A 24794-nucleotide genomic window follows, 5' to 3' on the forward strand; every position below is an offset into this window, starting at 1 on the left:
ATCTGCCAGAGCAACTTTATGAGTTTCATTGTTTTATTTGGTGAGACGGTCCAGAGATGATGCATCACACTGAAAAGATAAAAAATTGAGGAAGAGAGAATTTTTTTTTTTATCTCAAAACATTATTAATCTGGTATTGCAAATTATTGTCAAAGGGGTTAAAAGGGTACAGGAAGTTAACTGACTAATTATTGATTATTTATGTTTATCAAAACAAAAAGGAAGAGCGGCCCTACAGAGGTACAGGGAGAAATGGCAAAATGTAGGAAAAGGTAGGGAGAAAATCCGCTCCAGATTTGTGACATCATCCTCCCCACTGCTCACATCCAGACCAAACAGGGCTATGGGTCTGGTTTTCATTTACTTCTTTTTAGCCCCCCCCCCCCCGTTCAGCCTCTCCCCTTCTCTCCTCTCCCGCCTCTTTCTTTTTTCTTTTTTCCTTTCTTTTTAGAAAGTGGGAGGAGGAAAAGAGAGGTGGCAGGACTCCAGGAGTTTGGAAGTTTGTCCCATCTCAGCCTTGAACTCAGCACCACAGCTCCTCTGGTTTGAGACCGGGAGGGTGTCTGTCTCTTTCTGTCTCAACCATTTCCCCCCTTCACTCAGGACCCCTTTCTGTCTTTACATCTCTTATCACCGCTTTGCTCAGCTACCTTCCTTCGGGAGGTGCTGGAAAAGCCAGCGAGGGGAATTTACTAGGAGGATAATGACCAAAAGTCCAGCTTGCAGTCATTTTACATAACTGATATCATTTTTTCTTCTTCAAACACACGTACAGTGGAGTACAGCTACTTCAGCTCAGGGTAAGTTTTGACATTGCTTACTGCAGAAAAACACACACATCCGTCTTGCATACTTCATGCTTCATTTCTACATTTTTTATGACTGACCTTACGTGCACTGCATGTAGATTATAAATAGTGCATTGACCTGTGCTTAGATTCTAGTTGTGAGCATGTGAGCTTATGAAGGGTGTTGTAATGACACGGTTGCACAGCATTTTTGGCTTATAGCTCATAAATATCAGACTGCATGTACTTAGCAGCTTGACTGAAGCCTATACTTTAGTGGTGAGAGTGCTGCAAGGGCAAGAGGTGAGCCGCAATTAGGGTGAAGGAGGAAACCTCAGCAATGTTATGTGCGATGCATGTGAGTGAAGCAGAGTGGGTGTGTTTGCTCTGCTTCTCTTATCGGAAACTCAAACTGCTTCTCTTTTATTTGATGTTCTTGGTTGTTGAATAGCTTCAATGGCAGGTAAATGTGGTGATAAAAACATATATCATACATCTCAGAGATGCTAGGTCTTAAACTGTGACCCCAGATCTCTGTTCAAAGTTTTTTCTTTTTTTGAGAGATGAAAAGCTGTGTAACCTGAAGACAGCTGATTATGTAAGTCTCCTTAACTTGCTAAATATGGGAAGGAACAAGAAATGCCATCAGTAGCTCCTTTTTGTGCACTTGTTTTTTCTAGGAATTGAGTTATTATGTAGTTTTTTGTGTTAGTGCCACACCATCCAAATTTCTAAAACTCCAAAAAGTGAGGGCTTCACAGGGGAGTAACTGGACAGAGAGATGTTTCCACTGCAGCAGTAGCTGCAAAACCACACCCTCTGAAAAACCAGTGCATGAGTGGAAAAGTGTGAAGAAAGTGTTTTCCACACTACAGGCCAGATGTACCAGGAGAACCAGAAGGAGGTTTAGGCTTATGGAGATGGAGTGGGTGGTGGTGGTGGTGGTGGTGGTGGGCTGCAAGGTTTAGTGGACCAGGTGTACGTCATTAATCTTGTCCTGCTCCCTCTCTTACAAGACTGTCCAAGCAGAGACAGAGGAATTCAGCTGTGTCCTCAATGTGTTTGTGCGAATTGTTGCACGCCTGAATTATTTTGATTCAGCACTACTGGTTGTATTCTTCTGGAGTAAGAAGATAGTGAAATTACATTTTTAAAAAGTTAAGTCATAAACAACTCTTATGAGCTACTGCTTCCATGTAAGTTTAATGTTTGCATATAAGCCGTTGCTAGGATACAGTGAGGAAAAACTTGGTCACCTTTCAAAAGCGAGAGGAAAGTTGGTGTGCGCTCCAGATTTTATTAGTTTGAAGCACTTTTCACATAATCTACACATAAAAGCAGCTTCATGGTGGCGCTGCAGCTCCCTTTTGAAATGAGCATCTGAGCTGTCATAGGCAAAGCTGCATCAGGAGGAATCTTAACAAAGGGCCTTTAGATCCCCCAGTATAAATCTACATTAGGATGTTTTATGGCAGATCCACTCCCTCCAGATATTTTGTCTTTTTTTTCCCCCCCATGATGCAGCACAGATGTCTGGAAGGTCGGAACATTTTTCAGGCCTAGTTTTGAGGACGTACCGCCTCAATGTTCTGGACCATTTAGAATTGCAACGGATGCAAAGAATGAATATCACAACCGTGCACTGGTCAGACAGGGTGCTGAGCTTGTGGGAGAGTAGATTTCTGAGGTCATATTTTGGGATTTCCAGTGTCATGATGAGGAAAATACAATGCAAACAACAGTCTATTGGGTTTCTCTTAAGACACTGCATCATGTTTCTTTTCTTCTGTCCTAATAGAAAATGAGTGTCAAGTTGAAAACTTGAACTTGAACTGAGCAAACTTGCAGGTTTACATTGACTATATGACACTATAACACACATCTGCTAGGTGTCAGACAGACTAACACACATCAGCTGTGTGGATCTGCCTACCCACCGTCCGTCTCCCCCTCCCTCTTTTTAACAGTACCATTAATCCTCCTGTCAGCTGTGCAACACATGGCACATCATTTCCTTCCAGCTGAAGAAGGAGGTCCATATAGCTCTGTGATTGATTCTTAGATGTGGAGGCTGACTGAGGCACTGTGATGCATGCTGTAACAGTCACACACTCTGTGATGTTTCCTCACATGAAGCCAGAGAGTGGCAGTGTGGAGCTGTCTTAGACACTGTAGAAACCGTCTAACCGCACTTATCTAACTCAACATTTTGTCAACAGTTGAGCTGTTGTCTGGTGCATTGAAAAAAAAAAGTTCTTTGTAATTGATTTATGCATAGCAGCATCAATAATTATTGGTGACAGTACAAGCCTTACACATGTGGTTTTCAGTCCGTGATAAAGTGTCGAAGCGAGTTGCTAGAGCTGAGCCACGTTGGAAGGCTGATGAAGCCCAGGGGCAGGACATGTGGTTTGCACATCATGGTTTTCTTATTAGATGCATATTATCTTGTACTGCTTCCTGCAGATTAGTGTAAACCGAGCAATGCGCCTTATGTATGTGCGGTGGCGTGAGCTTCGTTTGCAAAGCCATTTATAATTAATGACACAATTAGGACATGAGAGCGAAGCCATGAACAGCGTCTGCAGGGATTGCATTTAACATCTCTGGTGGGATATGATACAATTTCCTCTGCACTGAGGCTGAGGAATGATTTGCCAGATAAATGCAGCTGCGGCAGTGTAGCAGGATGTACGAACATTAATTCTGACAGACTGTAAAGACTGATTGAATTTGTAAAACTACAGAATAATAAGTTGCCTTTTGAACAGAAGTCACTAATGCAGAATATGTAATCATACTTCATGATGTTTGTTTCCCCTTGATGAATGGAAACCCCAAATTCCTTTAGCTTTACTAAGCTCTCCAGTGTGTTCTCACCATCTGGTTGGTACTTTGTCTTGGCATCTTTGGTGCTAACTGCAACATCAAGGACGATTTTTAAAACCACTATCTGTTTGGTGACTGAACCACGTCCCTCCTCTTGTCCTCGAGGGTCCATTGGTGCAGACGGTCAGCATGTGATTAATGAGATTGAAAGATGTCACTGAAACTGATGGGGCTGGGTGTGAGAAAGAGAAAGAGCGTGCTTACGTATGTGTATGTGTATGTGTATGTGTATGTGTATGTGTATGTGTGTGTGTGTGTGGTCTTTGCTATATAAATGAGTGTGTGAGGTCCAGCTGCCAAAAGAGCCTGAGTGTGCACACGAGCACCAGCAGTGTCTGTCTTGGTCTGTAAATGCAACCTGAAGCTGGTAACTATAAATAATACCACTGAGCAAGATGCACACACACTGTATACAGTGCACAGAGCCGCATGCTTGGCTCAGCAGATAATGTAAACAAATCCTTTTTTATTGTGGTGACTGGGTTACACATGCAGCTGAAGTGATAAATCATATCATGAAGACACGCATGTACAAACATGACAACAGCACATAACTCCACATCTTTCCCAATTTTGTTCCATTACTGTAGATGATGATGGCTTCTTCAGATTGAGGCTTGCAACAAGATAGATCCAGGTATAACTGCGCCTTCTTAAAGGGATAGTTCAACAGTTTGGCAAATTGGCCCATTGCCATAGTCCCTATAGTATGGGTTTGTTACCTTTAATTGTCGGTGCAGGCTTTTTTAGAGCGGTAAGCTGCTCAGAGCTACGCTACGGAGGCTAATAGAATTTCTTGGTTTCCCTCATCAAACTCATCAAATACACAATCCAACAATTGGACAAGTTGTGACCTGCACATTCACCACGCTATGAGATAATAATGGAACGTTATGAGACAGAGTTGTTTTAGAGGTAAATTCATGCAAAACCACTGATGCGCGTTGCCTTCAGGGACAGTTTTTCAGCAAGCAGTCTCTGCATTTACCTCTAAAACAACTCTGTCTTGTAACGTTCCGTTATTATCTCATAGCGTGGTGAATGTGCAGGTCACAACTTGTCCACCAGAGCGTTTTAGAGTTGTTGGATTGTGTATTTGATGAGTTTGATGAGGAAAACCAATAATCCCATTAGCCTCCGTAGCGTAGCTCTGAGCACCCATTCTAAAAATAGCTCGCACTGACAAATAAAGGCAACGAACCTACTGCTATGACTATTGGGATTATGGCAATTGGCCAATTTGCCAAAATGTTGAACAATCCCTTTAAGTCCCCCACATGCAGATTTGAAACATTTCAGCCTGGGACAGCTCCAGCCGTGACTAAAAGGAGACTATAAGCAAAGCATCCCCTCCCCTTGGATCTGGTCCAGGGTCACCCAGGCTGCACAAGATCTAATCAGGATTGTGCTATACAATCAAAATAGTGAGGAATGAAATAGGGGCATGCAAAGTCAGAGTTGGGTCAAGTCCAACATGTTGGCATGTTTGATGTTGATAACTTGCGCTGAGACTTTTAAGAGGTTGATAAGGATTTATATTTTATAGCAGAGATCTGTTGTTGTAATTAGTCTCTCTAGTCCTCATTTTTGGAAGCAGGAAGCGGTTTTCAGATAAAAACTTCTGCATTAGGCAGACACATTGAACATTGTCAAGCATGTAGCAATTACACAGGCAGACTTGGACTAAAAAAGTTTGCCCTATAACATCATCAAATGAATGCTACACAATGTTGTGTGTGATGAATGTGTAAACAGGCAGTCCGCTGGGGAGTGGCACCGAAAATTCCACATGAATATTTTTTTCTGAACGTACTCCCCGCGCTGCCGTTGTTTTGGACGCTTGTGTCAGAGAAAACAGGACTCCACCATGTTTTCCTCTGTGGCGATGAAGGGAAGCCATAATGTTGACACACTGGCCAGGCCTGGCAAACTCTGCAGAGAAGTGGCTTTTGAGTGACCTGAAATCACATGAGCGTGAGTGGATACACAAACATCTGTCGCTCTGTCCAAGACAGCTTAGATTTCCATGAAATAAGGGAACTCAGTCATTTAGACTCTATATCTGGAGAGTGACAGCATTGGGAGATTGCAGGCACACATATTTCACATATTTGTACTGGGTCAAAACTCTCAAAGTCATTTGGCTGTTTGTCTTATAATCACAGGAAATTGGAGAGTGTTATGATCATTGTCTGTATGGGCAGTGGACACTGATGCCAGTTAGTGTTCACAGTGGAAAAATGTTTCTATTGTGGAATAATTGGCACAATATTTTGAGTTCAGTCATTTTCCTCAGTTTTCACTGTATAGCCAGTGTTTGAATGTATCTTGATAATCACACAGCTGAAGTTTAAAATCTGAATACAAGTGTACTGTCTGTTTTTTTTCTTTTATTATTTATATATTTATATACCCATCATTTTAGGCTCTCGGAGTTTCATTCTGTGCTCTGCATAAACACTGGACATTGCAAAATATAAACACAGGGTCTCCCACAATCGACAAACGGCTGCGGTGCTGCGTCAGAACCACAGACATTTGTTTATACGATAATACATTATTTCTGTGTATGGTGCTCGAGCCACGCTTTAATTCGGGTGTAGCTGACACATGAATTTTCCAACTCTTGTGAAAGTGTTCTTTTTATTTAGACTTGGGGAGATCAGAGGGTAACTTGGTTCAGGATCCACTGGAGACACCTGCTGTAGATTTAGAGTCAGACACAATGGAAAAAAAAAAAAAAAAACACTTCAGCATTTTCTATTTTCTCTCTTTGCTTTGAAGTCTCAGATCTGTGCAGCCTGGCCTTAATCAATGTGCGACTTGTGTCCTGGAGCAAGAGGCCAAACCTCCAAGAGTTGAGTGATGATTCTCAATAATAAAAAAGTGGAGTCTATTATTTTAGATACGCCTAAATACTAGACAGATGAACAATAAACACATTTGATTTGTTATTTCATATTATAATATCAAACGCTGTTATACCCGCATTCTCCACTAGAGGGCACTGTACCTTAGTGTTTATAACTGACTTGGTTTGTATGTATGGTATTTTGTGGTATAAACAAGCTTTTAGTCCGAACAAAGTGGACATACTTAGGTGGAAATAATTACCCAGACACTTCCTCTCACACTAAAGCTAGATCTGAGCTCAGCACTGAGCTTTCCTTGTGTCACAATGAGTGTTGAAGGGAGTCATCTGATTTTATATAGTGACGATTACACTGCTCATGTGCAATGTGTGCCATCTCAGAGCATTTTATTTTTCAGGCAAACTGTTACTGTGTGTTTTTTCTAATATGCTTTTGAACCAATCCCCCACTCCCCACCCCTCCTCCTAACTATAGAACAGTGAGTCTGCCAGGTCACAGCAGGACGTTTTGGTTGATTTGTATCATGGCATTCGTTTTTCTCAGGTTAGAGTTTTACAGTTTAAGCATTGCTTCGGTGTGTTAATTGCTCTATAGCGCTCCTGCTCTGGTTGCTCTGGCATATTTCTGGGCTCACATTATCACCTCAGGGTGGTCTCAGATTTAATGAGATGGATGTGTGTGCATTTGTGTGCTCTTTGGTGTCTATCTTTGTGAGGACCTTTTAGGCCAAGCAGTGAAAGACAGTCCTGACTCCTCACATGGCTTCTTGATTGTTAAGACATGGCTTTAAAGTTAGATTAAGGGCTGGGATTAATTTTCAGGTTTTCTGTTTGTGCGTGTGTGTGTTTTCTGGCATTATTTATTGAAAGCAAAATGTCAAATGAACAACCGTGTCTGTGACTTGATTGAAAAAAAGTCTTATGTTGAGACAGTTGTGTTTTTGTTGGCTTTACTGTTGATGTTTGAAAGTTTTCAAATAATTATGTGGAAGAAAGTACACACTGTGCACTTTCTTAGCACGCTGCATTCATCAGATCAGTTGTCAGTCACTTCTGACCTTTTCTTCAGTTCATGTGAAATGACTTGACATCACAATGGGGGAAAAAACATATAAAATAAACATAAAAACACACAACCTTGCTGTCAAAATGGACTTTCCAGACCAGCACTCCAACACTTGGGAACACATTATTTTATGAGTTGGAAAATTCAGCCGTTGCCAAGCAGAGTTAATTACTGAAGCACATTGGCTGGTAGTTTTAACAGGTGGTTTTGATCATTAGCAGTCTGTGCTGCACCAACACAGGCGTGTAGCTCTCTTGCTTACACTATATAGGTAGTCACGCATGCTGCAATGCACAAAACCTAACACTTTCAGTTTAATTCAAGCATATAGACATTTTGACACTACTATGTTATTATTTTGAAGTTTGGATAGGAGTGCTGCCTTCTGCCTGATGACACTGCAGTGTCATGAAAATGGCTTGTTACTGTACAAATATACAAGAGACCTGTTTTTTTTTTCTCAAGAGGTGTGTGGAAGATTAAATGTTGCACTCTTGGATAAATAAGCAAACTTGTGCAAAGTTGTGTGGAGAGATGTTGCGTAGCAAAACAGGGAGTGCAAAAATATTCAAACTAAGACATCAGTACAGAAAATCTGAAACACCATAGAAATGCCCCAGAAATGCACACTCCGTAAATCTTAAAGCAAGCTTGAATTATATGGAAGCATATAGAATCTTTATTGAGACTCTTATTAAAACATTCTTGTCATCCAAAGTGCATTTTTAACTTTACAAATGCATTTGTCTGGCCTTGTCATATTAGACAGCTATATTATTTGTGCCTCCTGGTTCATATTTATATGTTTTTTTTGTGTTTCTCTTTGCACAGGTGTCCCCTTTGTTTCTTCTGAAGATGAGGAGGCATCGGTTGTTACCGCTATGCGCCCTTCTGGGTGTCCTCTTTGCAGGACTCCTCCCTAAACTTGATGCTCAGGAAGGTAAGTTGTACTAAATCTGTCTCAGTTACAGTCAGTAGGGTGCTCAATTTGCGGATGATATGTCTGCTTATAATAATATTCTCATTGTTCAGCAATACTGGAATAGTTTTTCTTTCTTTTTAAAAAACAAACAAACTGTAATCTAAATTTAGACTCATTCAAATTTTGCAGATAAAATTAGGTTTTATCCTTAATGCTTATGATATTCCAACAAAAACAAAAACAAAAGCTTCTTATCACATACACATACATTTCACATTTCTTTACAAATAAATGTATTTAAGTTAACTAGCTCTTTTTCTATTCTTAAGATTATGAAGCCTGAATTCCAACTGTCTATCTCAATATAGGACAAAACCTTTACATGAAGGCCCCAGGAATGTTAGAGTACCAGGTCTAGTCTAAGCGTGATGCTGGCAAACATTATAGATCTGTATTCCATTATTCTGCACCAAAGCAATATTTTTGGTACCGAACATCAAGCATATTTTTCACTGGTCTTCACTTTTGTCCTCCAAACACTCTCCGCTGAAGATTGTGGACAAGGGTTGGCAGCTGATGTGTACTTTCTAGTGGATTCATCCTGGAGTATTGGACAGGAGAACTTTGAGCATGTCAGACAATTTCTGTACGATTTGATACAATCACTGCACCAGGTTGGAGGGGACAGGTTTAAATTTGCCCTTGTGCAGTACAATAGCAGGCCCGGAACTGAGTTCCAGCTGAACACCTACCCAACAACACAGAGAGTCCTGGCACACATCAAGGATATGCCTTATCGTGGTGGTGGCACCCGCACTGGCCTGGGTTTGGAATTCCTCATACGTACACACTTGACCACTGCATCCGGCAGCCGCGCTGTTGAAGGGGTGCCTCAGGTCGTGGTGGTGCTAACAGACGGGCGCTCCCAGGATGACGTGGTCGAGCCAGCTCAGGTGCTGCAGATGGCAGGCGTGGACGTGTTTGCGGTTGGAGTTAAGGATGCAGTGGAATCGGAGCTCAGGGAGATGGCTAGCCAGCCCCATGACACTCACGTATTCAGTGTAGACTCTTTCCTGTCCTTGCGGGATATAATTCAAGATTTAGTAAAGGGGATTTGCGGCACAGTGACCTGGTCAGTGGGCGCTCCTGTGGCAATTGAGGCCTCTGTGGCTGGAGGAGGGACAGGTAATGAAATGGGACCAGTGCCACTACTATACTAATGTGACCACATGTGCAGGAAGAAGCTGCTGCATATGCGGTCGTGACTGGACTTTATCATTAACAAAATCAATTATTTTTTAACCACAATAACCTTTCACTGTTCACCTGCAAAATTAACACCACTTGTTTTGTCTTACCACATTTAATATGTCCTTAATGCTTAAAAAATCACAATATGATTTGCATGTGAATGACACCCCTACCTTATCTTAGATTAGGGAGTTGGAAAGCCACACTGAATGTGGATTCTGTTCCTTTTAATTAGGTTAGTTTTTTTGTGTATTGTGTTGGCTATAACCTCAATCATAATTCAAGGCGCTATTTTCCCATAATGCCTGTTATAGCAGACAGCAAAAGAATAAAATAAACTGATAATAAAAATCATTCAGAAAACCTTTGGAAAGGATCTAGGCCTCAGTGATACCCTACGTTTTCAAACAATACACCTCAAAATCAATCAGCTTTTAACAATAGCTAACCATACGCCACTGCTTACGTGTCTCGCATATGTATGTTCGTCTTTTTCAGTCACAATGTCTATATGTGTGAAATATCTGCAATATTGTGTTTTTTTTGAAACGGTGATGAATCTGCCTGGAATCATCCTTGACCTGCAGGAGAAAGTACTTTGAGATTTTATATGTGGACATTCTAATATCATGTTACAGTAACATCTTGAAAAGTTAGATTTGTTTATGTGAAAAATCAAGACAGACAGCGTTATCACCACAATTTAAAATAAATTGGAAGCATCACTAATAAACATAAATTACTGATTTTATATGGGATTACATATACTATATTCTCAAGTACTTTAATCCTCATAGCACCAAGGATGAGCCACAGGGTCATGACTGGTCACTTTATCTCAGGTCTGTAACAAGAGTCTGCATGGGATGGCTGAACTGAATGGAGCTTTTAGACAAGGGGCAGCCCAGACATGTCTGTGCTTCCTGAAAACTTTTTTCAACAGCTCAAATACTTGTAAAAATGTAAGATGATCAGTTCAAGTACCAGTCATTCAGTCACATTTTATTTTATTTTTTTTAGAATTCGTTATTTATCCAAATACAATGATGTCAAAATCATTTTGTCATCTGTCTTAGATGTACAAATTATTTGAATGTATCTAGGTCTCATTAAGATAGAATTAAAATTCTGTGAGTTGGAAAATTACATCACTTGGTATCTTACAGTAATTTTGACTGAAGACTGTAAAATGAGAGGACAAAAATCAACAAATTACAGTGTGTTAGGAAATCTCCTCGGTTCAGCCTACATGCAGTATGATGTGTGTTGTTGATTTGTTCACTCTGAATGTTACACATGCAGTGACCCTGCTAGCACGAGTTGTCTGATTCAATTCTTTGTCTGTCTCACTGTTGTTAACGCTTTCACAAGTTCCATTTTGTTTTGTTTTCTCTCTCTCTCCTTTAAAGAGCAAGATTCAGCTGACCTAGTACTCTTAATTGATGGATCACAGAACATTGGAGCAGCAAACTTCCCCTATGTGCGTGATTTGGTTTTGAGAATCATTGAGCCCCTTGATGTGGGCAGGGACACTGTTCGGGTGGCCTTGGCACTGTACAACGGCAATCCAGACATAAAGTTCTATCTAAATAGCTATGACAGCAAATCGTCAGTCCTGGAAGCTGTGAAGGGCCTTGCCTACTCAGGGGGTGACGAATCTAACCTGGGGGCAGCATTGGAGGAAGTGGCCGAGAGCCTCTTGAGCGAAGCAGCTGGTGGCAGGGCAGACGAGGGTGTGCCCCAGATGCTGGTGGTTATCAGTGCTGGGCCATCCACTGATGATACTGGTGCTGGTGACCGAGCTCTTAAGAGGGCTGGAGTTATCACATTCGGCATGGCGATTGGTGACTCTGACGCTGCAGATCTGGAAGCAGTTGCTACAGACAAAAGTTTTGTCATGTCAGCCCCTGGTTTCAGTACAGTGGCAAGCATGGGTGACCAGCTGCTCCCATTCGTTAACGGGGTGATCAAGCGCACCATTATAATTCAAAATGAGTTCACAGAAGGTATGTAACTTCTCCCTAAATGTGGGTGGTGGTGGGGGGCATTATGATTGTGGAAAGGGCAAAAACAATTAATATTGTGCAAGGTAAGATATGTGCTAAACTGAAATCTTTATATTCTCAAATTATTACTAACTATTGTTAGTCTTCTGCACCTAATAGGTTAAAATTTCCCACTTAGATAGACAAAAAAATATTAAACTAAGAGAAGTGGGGGACACTGGGAAAGTTTGCAACACTATTATTATATTTTTCTTTTGATTTGGTTGCTTAGCTTGAAGACATAACATCATATACTTATTGAATATACTGATCCGGACACATGCTAACAACATCATTTCATAGTGAACAGATCATAGAAAGCACACAAAGAAGTAAGATTTTTTTAGTTTATACAGTCTTACAGTAAGGCAGGGCAGTGTGTTTCTATCCATCCATTGGCTTTACTGCTTATCTCACTAGGGTTGTGTCATATAGTAAGTAAGGGATGGTTCCCAACAATCAAACAATCAATTGGACACCTCGAAGGGCATTATCCTTCTTATACCATGGTCCCTTACTAAAGAATAGATTTTTTAAAAAATAATTCAACATGTTTTACAGTTAAAATCATTTTTCACAAGCCACAGCTGAGCGGACTATTTAAAGCAACATTGCGGAGTTTCAGCTCAGTGCTTCCACCATCTGGTGGGAAAAACGAAACTTAAAGAAAACGAAACTTTAAGCGTTTATTCCCATTAATAAACGACAGTATTTCCCACATGTTTGCAAGGAGACTGTGTGGCGGGTGGTCGGGAGGGTTACATGAAGTTACATAGTGCAGTTTTAGCCGATGCAACCCCGCTCAGGCTGCAGCGGCAGCACCATTCATCCTATTAACCATTTTTCTACCATTGCAGTGAGTCTGGAAACATTATTTTAAGGCCGAAAAACTCCGCAATGTTACTTTAACTCTTTCGCGACCACACTAATTGCTCAGCACATCCGCTCCGGACCACATGTTTTTGGCTATTTGTTTACCTTTTTTCTCACGTTGAACCGAACTCTGTACATCACCTAGAAACAAACGGTTTTCACGTGGTTGAAGAGTGACTTTCCAATGTGCTCCTCGAAAAAACAGCGAGTTTTTCCGCCGTTTCGTTCGTGAGTACGAAGGAGAAGAAGAGAGCTCGGTTTCTCCAAAAACGGAGCTCCCGCTCTAGTTTCAGAGAAAAATGCACTTTTGTGTCAAGTGGCAATCGGCTCATTTTACCGGGACTCTGCAGTGTGGCTTGTGTCCCAAATCATTTCTACGGCTAAATAAGTGTTTTTGTAGGTAAATCTGTGGGGTGTGGCAGCGTGGAGTGCAGCGGTGTCCGTGACACTACTGTGTGACTGGCCGGCGATGAGTGCTCTGGGGCGGGGGCGGCCGGTCACAGCACCCGCTGCACGGTGAAAACAGCAGTGATAACGTGCTTTCAGAGCCGAATCTCCAAACCAGAAACGTTTGTAACAGCACCGGAAAAGGTCGCCAGATTCGTCGCCAGTCGCTTTTATCAAAAAAAAAAAGTCGCCAAGAGGGTTTGGAAAGGCGCCAGATTTAGCGAGAAAGTCGCAACACTGTAGCCGACAGCCGTACGGCACGCTGCACGCTGTCCCCAGAGCAGCATTCAAGGAGACCGATTACTCAAACAAAACCAAGATCACACAGTTTATAAAAAACATTATGTTTTGATTGTAGTTGAACACAGTTTTACATATCAGAGGACTACCATATTCACACACAGGGTACCTGAGAGTGTCTATTATCATAATCTGTAAAAAAAAAAAAAAAACGGTTTTGACGAGTTAACTCGTCAATGGTCGCGAAAGAGTTAATATCTCTCGTCTGCGGGTGATAAAATGGACCCCGCAACTCTGCCGCAGCATAATAGTTGATCAGTGAAGGGAAGTGAGATGATGGCTTAAAGTTACATGACACAAAGTATTATTTCATAAGGTGCACTTCTCACTGCTCGTTTGTCACAGACTCCAGTGGTCATTTAATGAAATTTAATGAAAAAAGATCTGATACAGGATATAGATCCTCTACATCAGACTCAAAATAATGACAACATACAGTAAAATAAACCCATGATGCGCTGAAGAAAACTTGTTATGCTCTGAGTCTCCTTTACCTTGGTTACCAACTAGCATTTGAGCCAGCACAATAATATTGAGAACTGTCATCAGGCAATTTGACTGGAACGTCTTTGTGGGTGTCCATCATCACTTTTTTACGGACACACTGCAGTCAATCAAAATTGAGTATTCACCCAGACCACGGTATACAGACAAACAATATTAACATGGTCACCAGTCAGCCTAGTGTGCATGTCTTTGAACTAGGAGAGGACACGGGAAAACCCAGAAAAAAACCCATGAAAAAACTCCACACACAAGGGTTGCTGTTAGGCTAACCACTGCGTACCACCCTAAACAAAAATACAGCTTATGGAAAAATAATTACCTTCATAACCAACTTACAAGATAGTGCTATCACTCAAGAATATTTCAACCAACCTTTGCTGCAACTGTCCCCAGTCTCCCCTACATTTGGAAGGTCTTGATACCTCACTATGCCTTTCAGAACCTGGTTTCTAAGACAGCATATCTCTAATGATGGTTGATAATTATCCTTATAGAATTATTATTATTATTTTCTTTTTAAATTTTAAGGTCCTTGGTTCAAATTGATATTTTTTGAAAACACAAAAGATGTACAGTTTAGAATATAGTGTTTTGTTGTAAAAAAAAAAAAAAAAAAGACAAATCTAATTTTAGAATATCCTTAATAGGCTTTATTAGCTTTTAGCATTTGAGTTCTATTCTTATAATATATCCTAAACCTCGCTTTTATTCTCATATATTGTTTTTTCTTTTCTTTTCAGTCTTGACAGTTGGAAAAAGAGACATCATTTTCCTAATCGACAGTACAATGGGTTCAACACTGATCAACTCTGTGCGCGAATTCATCAAGCGGTTTGTTGACACCATGCCAATTGGTCCAGACCAAGTTCAAGTGGGTGTTGCCCAGTTCGGCAATACTCCTCGGCTTGAGATTGATCTCAACTCTCATGGATCCAGCGAGGCTTTAACCGCTGCTTTGGGTGCTATTAAACCAAGACAGGGAAGCTCAGTAAATATTGGAGCAGCCTTGGATTTTGTGCGGACAAACATGCTGCGGCCTGAGAAGGGCAGTCGTATTCAACAGCAGGTACCCCAGCTTTTGCTTGTGCTGACAAGTAAAAAGTCCAGTGATAATGTGGAAACACCTGCTACGTCCCTGCATCGCATGGGCGTATTGACTCTGGCTGTCGGCTCCAAAGCTGCTAATGAGCAGGAGCTGAAACAAATTGCCTTTGCTGACAGCGTTGTGTTCATGCTGAAAGACTTCCGTGCACTGAACCGCAACCCAAGAGCAATTGTTGATGCACTGTCCACTCTTGCTGGGGTGATAGTGACAGAAGGACCTACTGAACCAGGTAATACTTTAGCCTCTAAGCATAGTCCAGACATTTTCACAAGTAATACAAAGAATGAATCATATGAACTTGAAAAACATACTATTGCTGACTACTCACTTCTGTTAAAACATATTTAATGTGTCGCTAATTTCATAGCACTTAAACACAATTGTTTCACTGGGCATAGTTAAATATTCTGTGTATGTAAGGACTGACACGTGAGTAATTTTTGTGTGTGTTTTTTTGTGCTTTCTCCTAGTGGTGGAGATAACCACAGTGCAGACTCAAAGAGTGGTCAGAGACATAGTCTTCCTTGTAGATGGCTCAAACTACGTTGGCAGCACTAACTTGCCGTATGTGAGAGATTTCATGATCAACGTGGTCAACCAGCTAGATGTGCGTCCTGACAGAGTCCAGATTGGTCTCCTGCAATTTGCAGAATATCCAAATATTGAATTTTATTTGAACCAGTTCAACAACAGACAAGATGTGGTGGATAGAATCTCTCAGCTGAGGCTGATGGGAGGCTCAGTCTTGAATACAGGAGCTGCCATGAGACATGCCCTTGACACAATGTTCCAATCATCAACTGGGTCACGCAGGAGGCAGGGGGTCCAGCAAGTCTTGGTCTTGATCACAGGCGGTCCACCCCAGGATGAAGTTAAAAAAATAGCTGATGAGTTGGCAGTGAATCAGGTTTTGACCTTCGTTGTCAGCTCTGGGCAAGCAGATGAGGCCCTCCTGAGAACAGTTGCCTTTGTTCCAGATTTGGCTTACCATGATGTAAGCTTCTCAAATATACCAGCTATGGCTGAAGTAGTGATGCCGAAGTTGATAACAGTGGTTGGTGATACAGATATGGCCCTCCCTGAGGAAAAAGGTGAGTTTCTATGAATTAATTATGTGTATCTATAAGTTGAAATATAAGATGAAATACATGTGATATCAGTAGTGCAATGTAGTGCAATGTAATTCAAGATATTGTGTTTCCTCTGCAGTCGTTTCTGGAGCTGAAAGGGATGTTGCCATCCTCATCGATGGCACAGACAATGTTCGCGGAGAGTTTGAACACATCCGGAGGTTTATCATCAAAATACTTGAACCACTAGACATTGGGACTGACAAGGTACGAGTTGCAGTGGTTCAACACAGTGAGAAGCCAACTCCGGTTTTCTTCTTTAACACCTATCAAACCAAAGATGAGGTGCTCAGAGCTGTCAACACGATGAGCCCAGCTGGTGGACGTAGTTTAAACACAGGAGGTGCTCTAAGATTCATGAAGGACACCATCTTTCTTGAAAGGAATGGTGGGAGGGCTGCACTAAAAGTCCCTCAGTTTACTATCATCTTGGCTGGGAGCAGGTCCAGGGATAATGTAAAAGAGCCTGCCGGTGCGCTGAAGACAGATGGAGTCATACCATTTGGTGTTGGTGTCAAGAATGCAGACCCAAAGCAGATTCAAGACATTTCACACAACCCTTCCTTTGCTTTCAATGTGAAGGAATTCACTGAACTCAGCACCATACCCTCAAGGCTCAATAACATTTTGGTCCTTCCAAAGCAACAGCTCATCGAGGTCCTGGAGAAAGGTAAGACCAAATTTTATTCTTTATTAAATTGTTATTAGCATGTCCAACTTGCTGTGAGAAAACAACACAATTTCAATTGTTTTTCTAATAACTAAATCTTATTTATTATGTCTTAGAGCAAACCAATGCTGTAAAAAGAGATATTGTGTTCCTACTGGATGGCTCTGATAATACAAGACATGGATTCCCAGAGATAAAACTCTTTGTTAAGAGCATAGTGGAGAGCCTCTCTGCCAGAGATGGCCAAGACAGAGTGTCTGTGGTTCAGTATGCTGATAACCCTGAGGTCAGCTTTTATTTAAATTCTCACAAGACAAAGAATGAAATTAAAAATGCCATAGATAATTTAAACCACAAAGGAGGGAGGCGCCTTAACATTGGGCAAGCTCTCCAGTTCGTAAGACACAGTGTCTTCACTTCCTCCACGGGCAGCAGAAGATTGGAAGAAGTGCCCCAGATTTTGATACTTCTAAGTAGCAAACCATCCACTGACAATGTTAAAAGCCCAGCTTTTGCTCTAAAAGAGCATGGAATTGTGTCAGTGGGAGTTGGAGTGGGAGATGCAAATTTTTCAGAGTTGGAAATGATAACCTCTGAACCTGGTTTCACATACAAGGTGAATGATTTCTCCAAATTGCCCTCAGTCCAATTGGAACTTGTTTCTGCACTGAACATGAACAAAAACACTGAGGAAACCATGACTGGAATCTCTGATTTAGTAGGTAAGAATTCAACATTAAAATATTACTCTCAACGTCAAACTCAATATCTCTAATCAACATAAATTCCAAAATGATCCATTTTGGAATGACACATTTCTCTTGCATGGAATTTATGAAAATGTTTTGTAAAATCGACTGTTTTTCTGTGCTTTTTGAAAGTTTTACATTTGTAGCTCTCTTTTATACCTCTCTCCAATTCTTCACTTTTATGTTATTTTTAAGATATTTTGCAAAGTTCTCCCATACATCTTTTCGAAGAAAAAAGATGGTTCTTTTGCAGTTCTACTTGAAATGGCTCTTTCTGGGTCATCTGCCTTTTTCTGCTCATTTCTTTTTTTGGGCTGAGTTTCAAAAAGTCTTCAATGAATTCTCTTTCATCTAAATGTTTATCACCTTGTTAACACAGAGGACAATAAGAGGGATATAGTGTTTCTCCTTGATGCATCGGATGACTCCAGAAATGGACTTCCTGCTATGCGAGAGTTCATCAGGAGAATGGCAGAAGAGCTTGACATTGGCGAAGATAAGGTTCGAGTGGCTGTTGTGCTATACAGTGATGACACCCGAGTCTACTTCAACCTCAAAACTCACAAATCGAAAAAGGCTATCATCTATGCTGTAAGAAGTCTTCGCCATAAAGGAGGAAAACATCGCAACACCGGAGCTGCTCTGCAGTTTGTGCATGACCACATTTTCACAGCATCATCTGGGAGTAGACGACTGGATGGTGTACCTCAGATTCTGTTTTTACTGACTGGAGGCAAATCTACTGATGATGTTTCCAGAGCTGCATTAGAGTTAAGACAAATTGGTGTTCTGTCTTTTGCCATTGGAATGAAAAATGCTAAACAGGAGGAGCTTCAAAAAATTGCCCTCTCCTCCAGATTCCTTTTCAACCTGCCTGTCTTTGGTGAACTTTTGTCAATTCAGCCAGAGATAGCTGCATTTGTCAAGTCGCCAATACGAATCAAGCCACCTACTGTTGTGGGTAAGAAGCATCCCTGATTCACCACAGAATCAGACTTTCTGCTTATAGCTTTAGAACAAGTTTTGATTGTTTGAACTACCATGAAACTGCATCATCTTCTGAGGAATGTCAGTCAGTTTCATGTTCCTCAAACACAACCTGCTGGTGCTGTTTTCTTGTTTGGCTCTCATCCCTTTTTTTCACGTATCTTGGACAGTCTTTCTTGACAACCTCACGCCAGCAACATTTTGAAGCTCTTCCTTGAGCCAATGATAATCACATCATTGACTTAATATTTACAGTTAAAATACTGAAAGCTTTTGTTCATATTTCTCCATCTTTCATTTTTGAAGGAGGAATATGCTTCTCGTCTTGTTATTTTCTCTGTTTCTTAACTTTCCTTTTTAAATTTTCTTTTTTTACATCTAATCTTTCTACCTCAGTTTACATTACAATTACTCTTAAAACTTTACCAACAATCTAATGTATATTTACTGCACCGTGTTATGTCTGATTATTAAACAAGGTTTTCCTATTCTTTTCTAGTTGAATTAGAGTCCCCTCAAAGAGACATTGTGTTTCTGTTGGATGGGTCAGAGGACACACGGAGTGGGTTCCCAGCAATGAAAGATTTTGTCCAAAGAGTGGTAGAATCACTCAGTATTGGTGAGAATAAAGACCGTGTGTCTGTGGTACAGTATAGTAGAGATCCACAGACACATTTCAATTTGAACACCTACACGGAAAAACAAGACATTCTCAATGCTCTCCAGCAGCTGAAGCATAAAGGGGGGAGACCCCTCAACACTGGGGCAGCTCTTGAGTACATGAGAAATTATGCTTTTGCAGACTCCTCAGGGAGTCGACATCAAGAAGGTGTCCCTCAGATACTGATTCTCCTATGTGGTGGAAGATCTCAAGATGATGTTGCAAGTGCAGCTGTGGCTCTAAAACAGGACAGAGTTGTTCCATTCTGTGTAGGTACAAGAAATGCAGACATACTTGAGCTCCAAATGATTGCACACAACCCTTCCTATGCTTTCTCAATGCTGCGGTTTGATGATATTGGAAGCATCTACCAGCAACTTGTGTCATTTGTGAAACGGGTGCCTCGACAACAGCCCAGAGTCACTACACAGAATGCACGAGGTAAGACCATCTAAATAGCTACCTACCTACCCACTCACCCACCTATACCTACTTGCCTTTCTGTTTCTAGAATAACTTGTATAACAATTAAGCTTCATCTTTGTGTCTGTAAAAGGTTCTGCAGATCAAACTGAATCCATTCAACGTGATATTGTATTTTTGCTGGATTCCTCTGATGAAATGCAAAATGAATTTCAAGAGATTCTTGGCTTTGTTCAGAGAATGGTAGAGAAACTCAGTGTGGATGAAAACAACGATCACGTGTCAGTGGTGCAGTATAGCAGAGAACCTTCTGCTGAATTTTTCCTGAACACGTACAAAACACAGGAGAGTGTTGCAGAAATTGTGCAACGTATAAGGCATAAAGGAGGCAGACCCCTTAATACTGGAGCAGCCTTGCAGTATGTTAAGGATCATGTTTTCACTGCCTCCTCTGGAAGTAGACATCAACAGGGTGTCCCTCAAATTTTGGTTATGTTAACTGGTGGACGGTCTAGTGATGATGTCAGAAAAGCTGCAGAAAACTTGAAAGGAATGGGTGTGATGGTATTTGCATTGGGAACAAAGAATGCAGATGCCCTTGAGATTCAGTCTATTTCTCAGGAAGCCAGTCGTGCTTTCTTTGTGGCAGATTCCAGTGATCTTTCAGACACTGAACAACAAATACTTTCTGCCACCACCAAGCAAGAAATCCATCCTATCAAACCAACATCTTATGGTAAGACTGTAATGACAGGAAGTACACCTTGTACAGAACTTCATGCACTGTCAGATTGACATTGAGTCTCTATTACTACTATCTATTACCATATTTGGTCTGTGATGTACAGTAATACACTTGTTTCCCTTTGTGGCTCTTAAATCAATTGGCCATTAGATGATAGATACATTGGATCATCAAATGGATTACATGATGACAGCTTCTATGTGAACAAAAATATTTTGGTTTTGAAAAATGTACACTTTTCACTTTCATGGGAATAATTTGAATTCTGGTTAATTTAAAGTGACGTGCAATTTTTTTCAACTCACTCCTTAAATGCTTAAACCTTTGATATCTTTAACTGTTCAATGATTTCCGTGATGTATAATCTGCATCAACTTAAACTGTTTGATGAAGTAGCAGAACAAGTGGTGCATGCAGGATTATGTTTTATTTGTCATCACAAATTTCAGCATCAACCAATATGTTGAAATGTCTGTGTGATTACAGATCCAAGCAGAAGAGATGTTGTGTTCTTGCTTGATGGCACTGATGATTCTGAGCAAAGATTTCCAGAAATTAAAGACTTTGTGCAGAGAATGGTGGCAGACCTGAATATTGATGCAAACAAAGATCGTGTGGCTGTTGTTCAGTACAGCGACATGGCAGAAACAAATTTTAACTTGGGACATTACTCAACAGAGGACGATGTTCTTGATGCTGTACAAGGTCTAAGTCACAAGGGTGGCTATCCTCACAACATTGGAGCAGCTCTTCAGTATGTGAGAGGGCATGTTTTTACTTCAGATTCAGGAAGTAGACTCCTGGAAGGAGTACCCCAGATACTCATACTACTGAGTGGTGGAAGATCTCAAGATGACATAAGAACTCCGGCCAGAATGCTGAAAGAAATTGGTGTCATCCCAATTGCCATTGGAACAGCTAATGCTGATACCTTAGATATACAGACATTATCTCATGAACCCAATTATGCACTCTCTATTACTGATTTTGAGGAACTTCCTGCTTCTACACCGGATGTATTGGCATTGTTAAGAAAGGCATCCCATCATTTAGAGCAAACTGCTCCCACAAATAATCTTGGTAAGGTGTAATGTTTTTACCTTTTCACATTTTAACATTATTTTATAAAGAATGGACTGTGGACTGTCGTTGTAGCTCCCTGCAGAAAATCACACAGGCTTTGTCTCCACATATTTTTCTTTGTTGCAGATTCCAAGAAAAACGATATAGTTTTTCTCATTGATGGATCATATGACTCAAGAAATGGCTTTGAAGAGATTCGAGGGTTTATTGAAAAAATTATTGAAAGTTTAAATGTAGATGAGAACAAAGACCAAGTGGCTGTTGTTCAATACAGCCGTGATGCCACTGTCAATTTTTACTTGAACTCCTATTCATCCAAGAGTGATGTGCTCAGTTCTGTTAGAACAATGAGGCATAAGTTCGGACGACCCCTTAAGATTGGCAACGCACTGGCCTTTGTCAGAGAAAATGTTTTTGCTGCTTCAGTTGGAGGCAGACGTGAAGAATCAGTCCCCCAATATCTGTATGTATTTAGTGGTGGCCGATCAGCGGATGATGTCAGAAGCCAAGCACAGTCACTGAAAGACAATGGAATCAAGACTTTTACTATTGGAACAAGAAATGCTGATACTTTGGAAATGCAAACCATCTCTTTCACACCAGCACACAATTTTTATGTCACAGACTTTAACAATCTGCAGAGCATACATCCATCTTTGGAAGCAACATTGAGGGGCACTCAAGAAACAACTGAATTTCCAACTGTTGTTGGTAAGATATAGAACAGTAATTTGCATTTTACATTTTAGAGGTGTCATCTATGTGGACATAAAAGTTATAGTATATATTAAAATATTTGTGTTTACACCAAAGATATTGGTATTATAAAAAACTTTGCTTGTATCCATTTCAGATGCTTCCACAATTGCAGGAATAGACCTCTTGAATGCTGACATTGTTTTTCTCCTTGATGGCTCTGATGAAATGCAAGCATATGAGAAACAATTTTTGGATTTTGTCAGAGAATTAGTTAAGCAAATCAAAATTGGGCCAAGCAAAGTACAAGTAGCTTTGGTTCAATACAGCACAGAGCCCACCACTGATTTTCTCCTGAACACATTCTCAATGAAAGACGATGTCTTGAGTCATTTGAGCAATGTGAAACTGAAAGGAGGGCTGAGTGTGAACACTGGTGTGGCCTTTGATCATGTGATGAACAATGTGTTGACTGCTCCATCTGGAAGTAGAGCCCAGCAGGGAGTTCCACAGATACTGATTCTCGTAAGTGGGAAAAAGTCAGACGATGATGTCTTGGGTCCGGTAAACAGACTGAGAAAGCATGGAATTGCACTTTTCACCATTGGGGTGAATAATATTGATAGACTGGAGATGGAGCAATTAGCATACAGTCCTAGAGCAGCATATTTTATCAAGGAAACATCTGAATTTCCTCTTGTGAAAGAACAGTTGCTCTCAGCTATTGTATCTTACAAAGGTACAGCCAGCCCAGGTGTAGGTGAGTGAAAACAAGTATTGCTACTTTAATTGACCTCATTTTATTTCTGATCAATATCTGAAATTATATGAATACACAAACAAAATTGATAAATGACTGTTGGCTTTTCTAGGTCCAAGCCCCAGCTTGAAAAGAGATATTGTCTTTCTCATTGATGGCTCTGATGATGTCAGGAGTAGATTCTCTACGATACGTGAATTTGTTGCAAAAATGGTTGACAACTTTGACCTGGACGAAGGTAAAGATAAAGTTGCTGTTGTACAGTATAGCAACAATGCTGAACTCAGTTTCAGTCTGAATACTTACAACACACAAGATGGTGTTCTCAAACATATTGCAAGCCTAAAGCCAAAAGGCGGACGACCACAGTACATTGGAGCAGCACTGCAGTTTGTGAAGGATAAAGTCTTTGTTTCAAATGCTGGAAGTCGACATCATGAAGGTGCCAAGCAGATGCTTGTAGTGTTTGCTGGTGGAAGATCTAGAGATTCTCCACGAGGCCCAGCAAGTATGCTTAAAGCTGCAGGGGTTATCACATTTGCTGTTGGATCGAGAATGTCCAATTCAGCTGAGATGCAAGTAATTTCCTCTGATCCAAATTATGCTTACTCAGTCCCTGACTTTGTAAATCTTCCTCGTATTCAACAAAGTTTGATGAATTATCTTACTCAAGAGGGAATTGAGACGGAAACTAAAGAAGGTAAGAGTATTGACCGTTATTTCAAGAAATCAACTTTAGCTGCAGATTTGAAAATAATGAAGATGTGTGTAATTAACATTGATGTGTTTTTATCTATTACGTCTGATTTCAGTCACAGGGGAAAGAGATGAAAAAGGAAAGGACATAGTTTTTCTTTTGGATGGATCTGATAATACCAGACATACTTTTTCAGTGATTCAAGATTTTCTTTACAAAGTAGTAGAGAGAATCAACATTGGAACAAAAGATGACAGAGTTGCTGTGATTCAATACAGCAATTTGGCACGAGCTAACTTCTTTTTGAATTCATTCATGAGGAAGGAAGATGTTCTTACAGCTGTCAGAAGGCTCTCGCACAAAGGCGGAAGACCTCTCAAAATGGGTGCAGCTCTACAATATGTAAAAGACAATGTATTCACAGCTGCTTCAGGGAGCAGATACAGAGAAGATGTGCCACAAATTCTTATTGTTTTAAGTAGTGGCCCATCAAGTGACAGTGTCGATTTGCCTTCAGCTTCTCTGAAAGAAAGAAATGTCACAATATTAACAATTGGAGCCAATGGATCAGACCAAAGGGAATTGCAGAAGATATCATATCCTCCAAACTACAGTTTGTCAATCCCTAAAATTTCAGAACTTTCAACTATACAAGATCAAGTTGTGTCTGTAATTACAGACGGAAATATGAAAACAGACACTTCCAAAACAGAAGTAATAGGTAAGAAGATTAATGGAAATTGTGTCCTGCATGATTCCATTTTTGCTTTAACGCAGATACTTGTTCTAGTATGTGAATGAGAAAATATACCTATTTGATTGTTATTAACATTAAAACCTATGGGAATGACCAATGCTATAAAGAGGAACATTATGCCAAGTAATTAATGCTGTAATTGATTGGCTATTCTGCTATTAAAATAGAATACATTTTAGTTTATGGAATTTGATGAAGCAAAACAAATTAATATCCAGAAGAAAGATGTAGATAAAAGGTGTATTATTTCAGCTTGTTCAGAGTTTTGACAATAATCAATTATCACATGGATGACACCATTGCTGACTGGTATGAAAGTGACCAACATTCCAAGCTTAGGCTAAGAGGCATGATGACATGTAGTAAAAGTG

The 24794-nt window shown here is 40.5% G+C and overlaps 3 protein-coding genes across 4 annotated transcripts in view; all 3 read left to right on the forward strand.

Annotated features, from left to right (window-relative positions):
- The first annotated feature begins 528 nt into the window (after positions 1 to 528).
- On the forward strand, positions 529 to 17655 carry LOC146964608 (collagen alpha-3(VI) chain-like). Its single transcript, XM_085765942.1, has 8 exons — positions 529 to 800; positions 8447 to 8555; positions 9090 to 9722; positions 11198 to 11794; positions 14701 to 15294; positions 15536 to 16156; positions 16275 to 16865; positions 16982 to 17655. The coding sequence occupies exons 2-8, from the start codon at positions 8471 to 8473 to the stop codon at positions 17638 to 17640; spliced, it is 3780 nt and encodes a 1259-aa protein (XP_085622068.1). The 5' UTR covers positions 529 to 800; positions 8447 to 8470; the 3' UTR covers positions 17641 to 17655.
- A 533-nt stretch (positions 17656 to 18188) lies between these two features.
- On the forward strand, positions 18189 to 21521 carry LOC146964609 (collagen alpha-3(VI) chain-like). The gene is made up of 4 exons (XM_085765945.1): positions 18189 to 18575; positions 19101 to 19703; positions 19819 to 20421; positions 20917 to 21521. The coding sequence occupies exons 1-4, from the start codon at positions 18422 to 18424 to the stop codon at positions 21519 to 21521; spliced, it is 1965 nt and encodes a 654-aa protein (XP_085622071.1). The 5' UTR covers positions 18189 to 18421.
- A 123-nt stretch (positions 21522 to 21644) lies between these two features.
- Positions 21645 to 24794, forward strand: part of LOC146964610 (collagen alpha-3(VI) chain-like) — a 4167-nt gene continuing 1017 nt past the window's right edge. The window contains exons 1-4 of one of the 2 annotated variants that reach the window (XM_085765943.1): positions 21645 to 22224; positions 22367 to 22969; positions 23082 to 23669; positions 23782 to 24387. In XM_085765943.1, coding sequence (XP_085622069.1) covers positions 21861 to 22224; positions 22367 to 22969; positions 23082 to 23669; positions 23782 to 24387 — 2161 coding nt within the window. In that variant the 5' untranslated portion in view covers positions 21645 to 21860. Of the gene's footprint in view, positions 22225 to 22366; positions 22978 to 23081; positions 23670 to 23781; positions 24388 to 24794 lie in introns of those variants that run through there. The other variant, XM_085765944.1, reaches the window with a different exon arrangement.

This window comes from Trachurus japonicus, chromosome 21 (genome assembly GCF_045865225.1).
Source record: "Trachurus japonicus isolate A0001 chromosome 21, Traja_1.0".
NCBI classification, from domain to species: Eukaryota; Metazoa; Chordata; class Actinopteri; order Carangiformes; family Carangidae; genus Trachurus; species Trachurus japonicus.

Coding starts and splice junctions, on each gene's coding strand:
- LOC146964608 (XM_085765942.1), top strand. CDS start 8,471: ATGAGGAGGCATCGGTTGTTACCGCTATGCGCCCTTCTGGGTGTCCTC. Junction 8,556..9,089: donor TAAACTTGATGCTCAGGAAG/GTAAGTTGTACT, acceptor TCTCCGCTGAAG/ATTGTGGACAAGGGTTGGCA. Junction 11,795..14,700: donor TCAAAATGAGTTCACAGAAG/GTATGTAACTTC, acceptor TTTTCTTTTCAG/TCTTGACAGTTGGAAAAAGA.
- LOC146964609 (XM_085765945.1), top strand. CDS start 18,422: ATGAAAAATGCTAAACAGGAGGAGCTTCAAAAAATTGCCCTCTCCTCC. Junction 18,576..19,100: donor CAAGCCACCTACTGTTGTGG/GTAAGAAGCATC, acceptor ATTCTTTTCTAG/TTGAATTAGAGTCCCCTCAA. Junction 19,704..19,818: donor CACTACACAGAATGCACGAG/GTAAGACCATCT, acceptor TGTCTGTAAAAG/GTTCTGCAGATCAAACTGAA.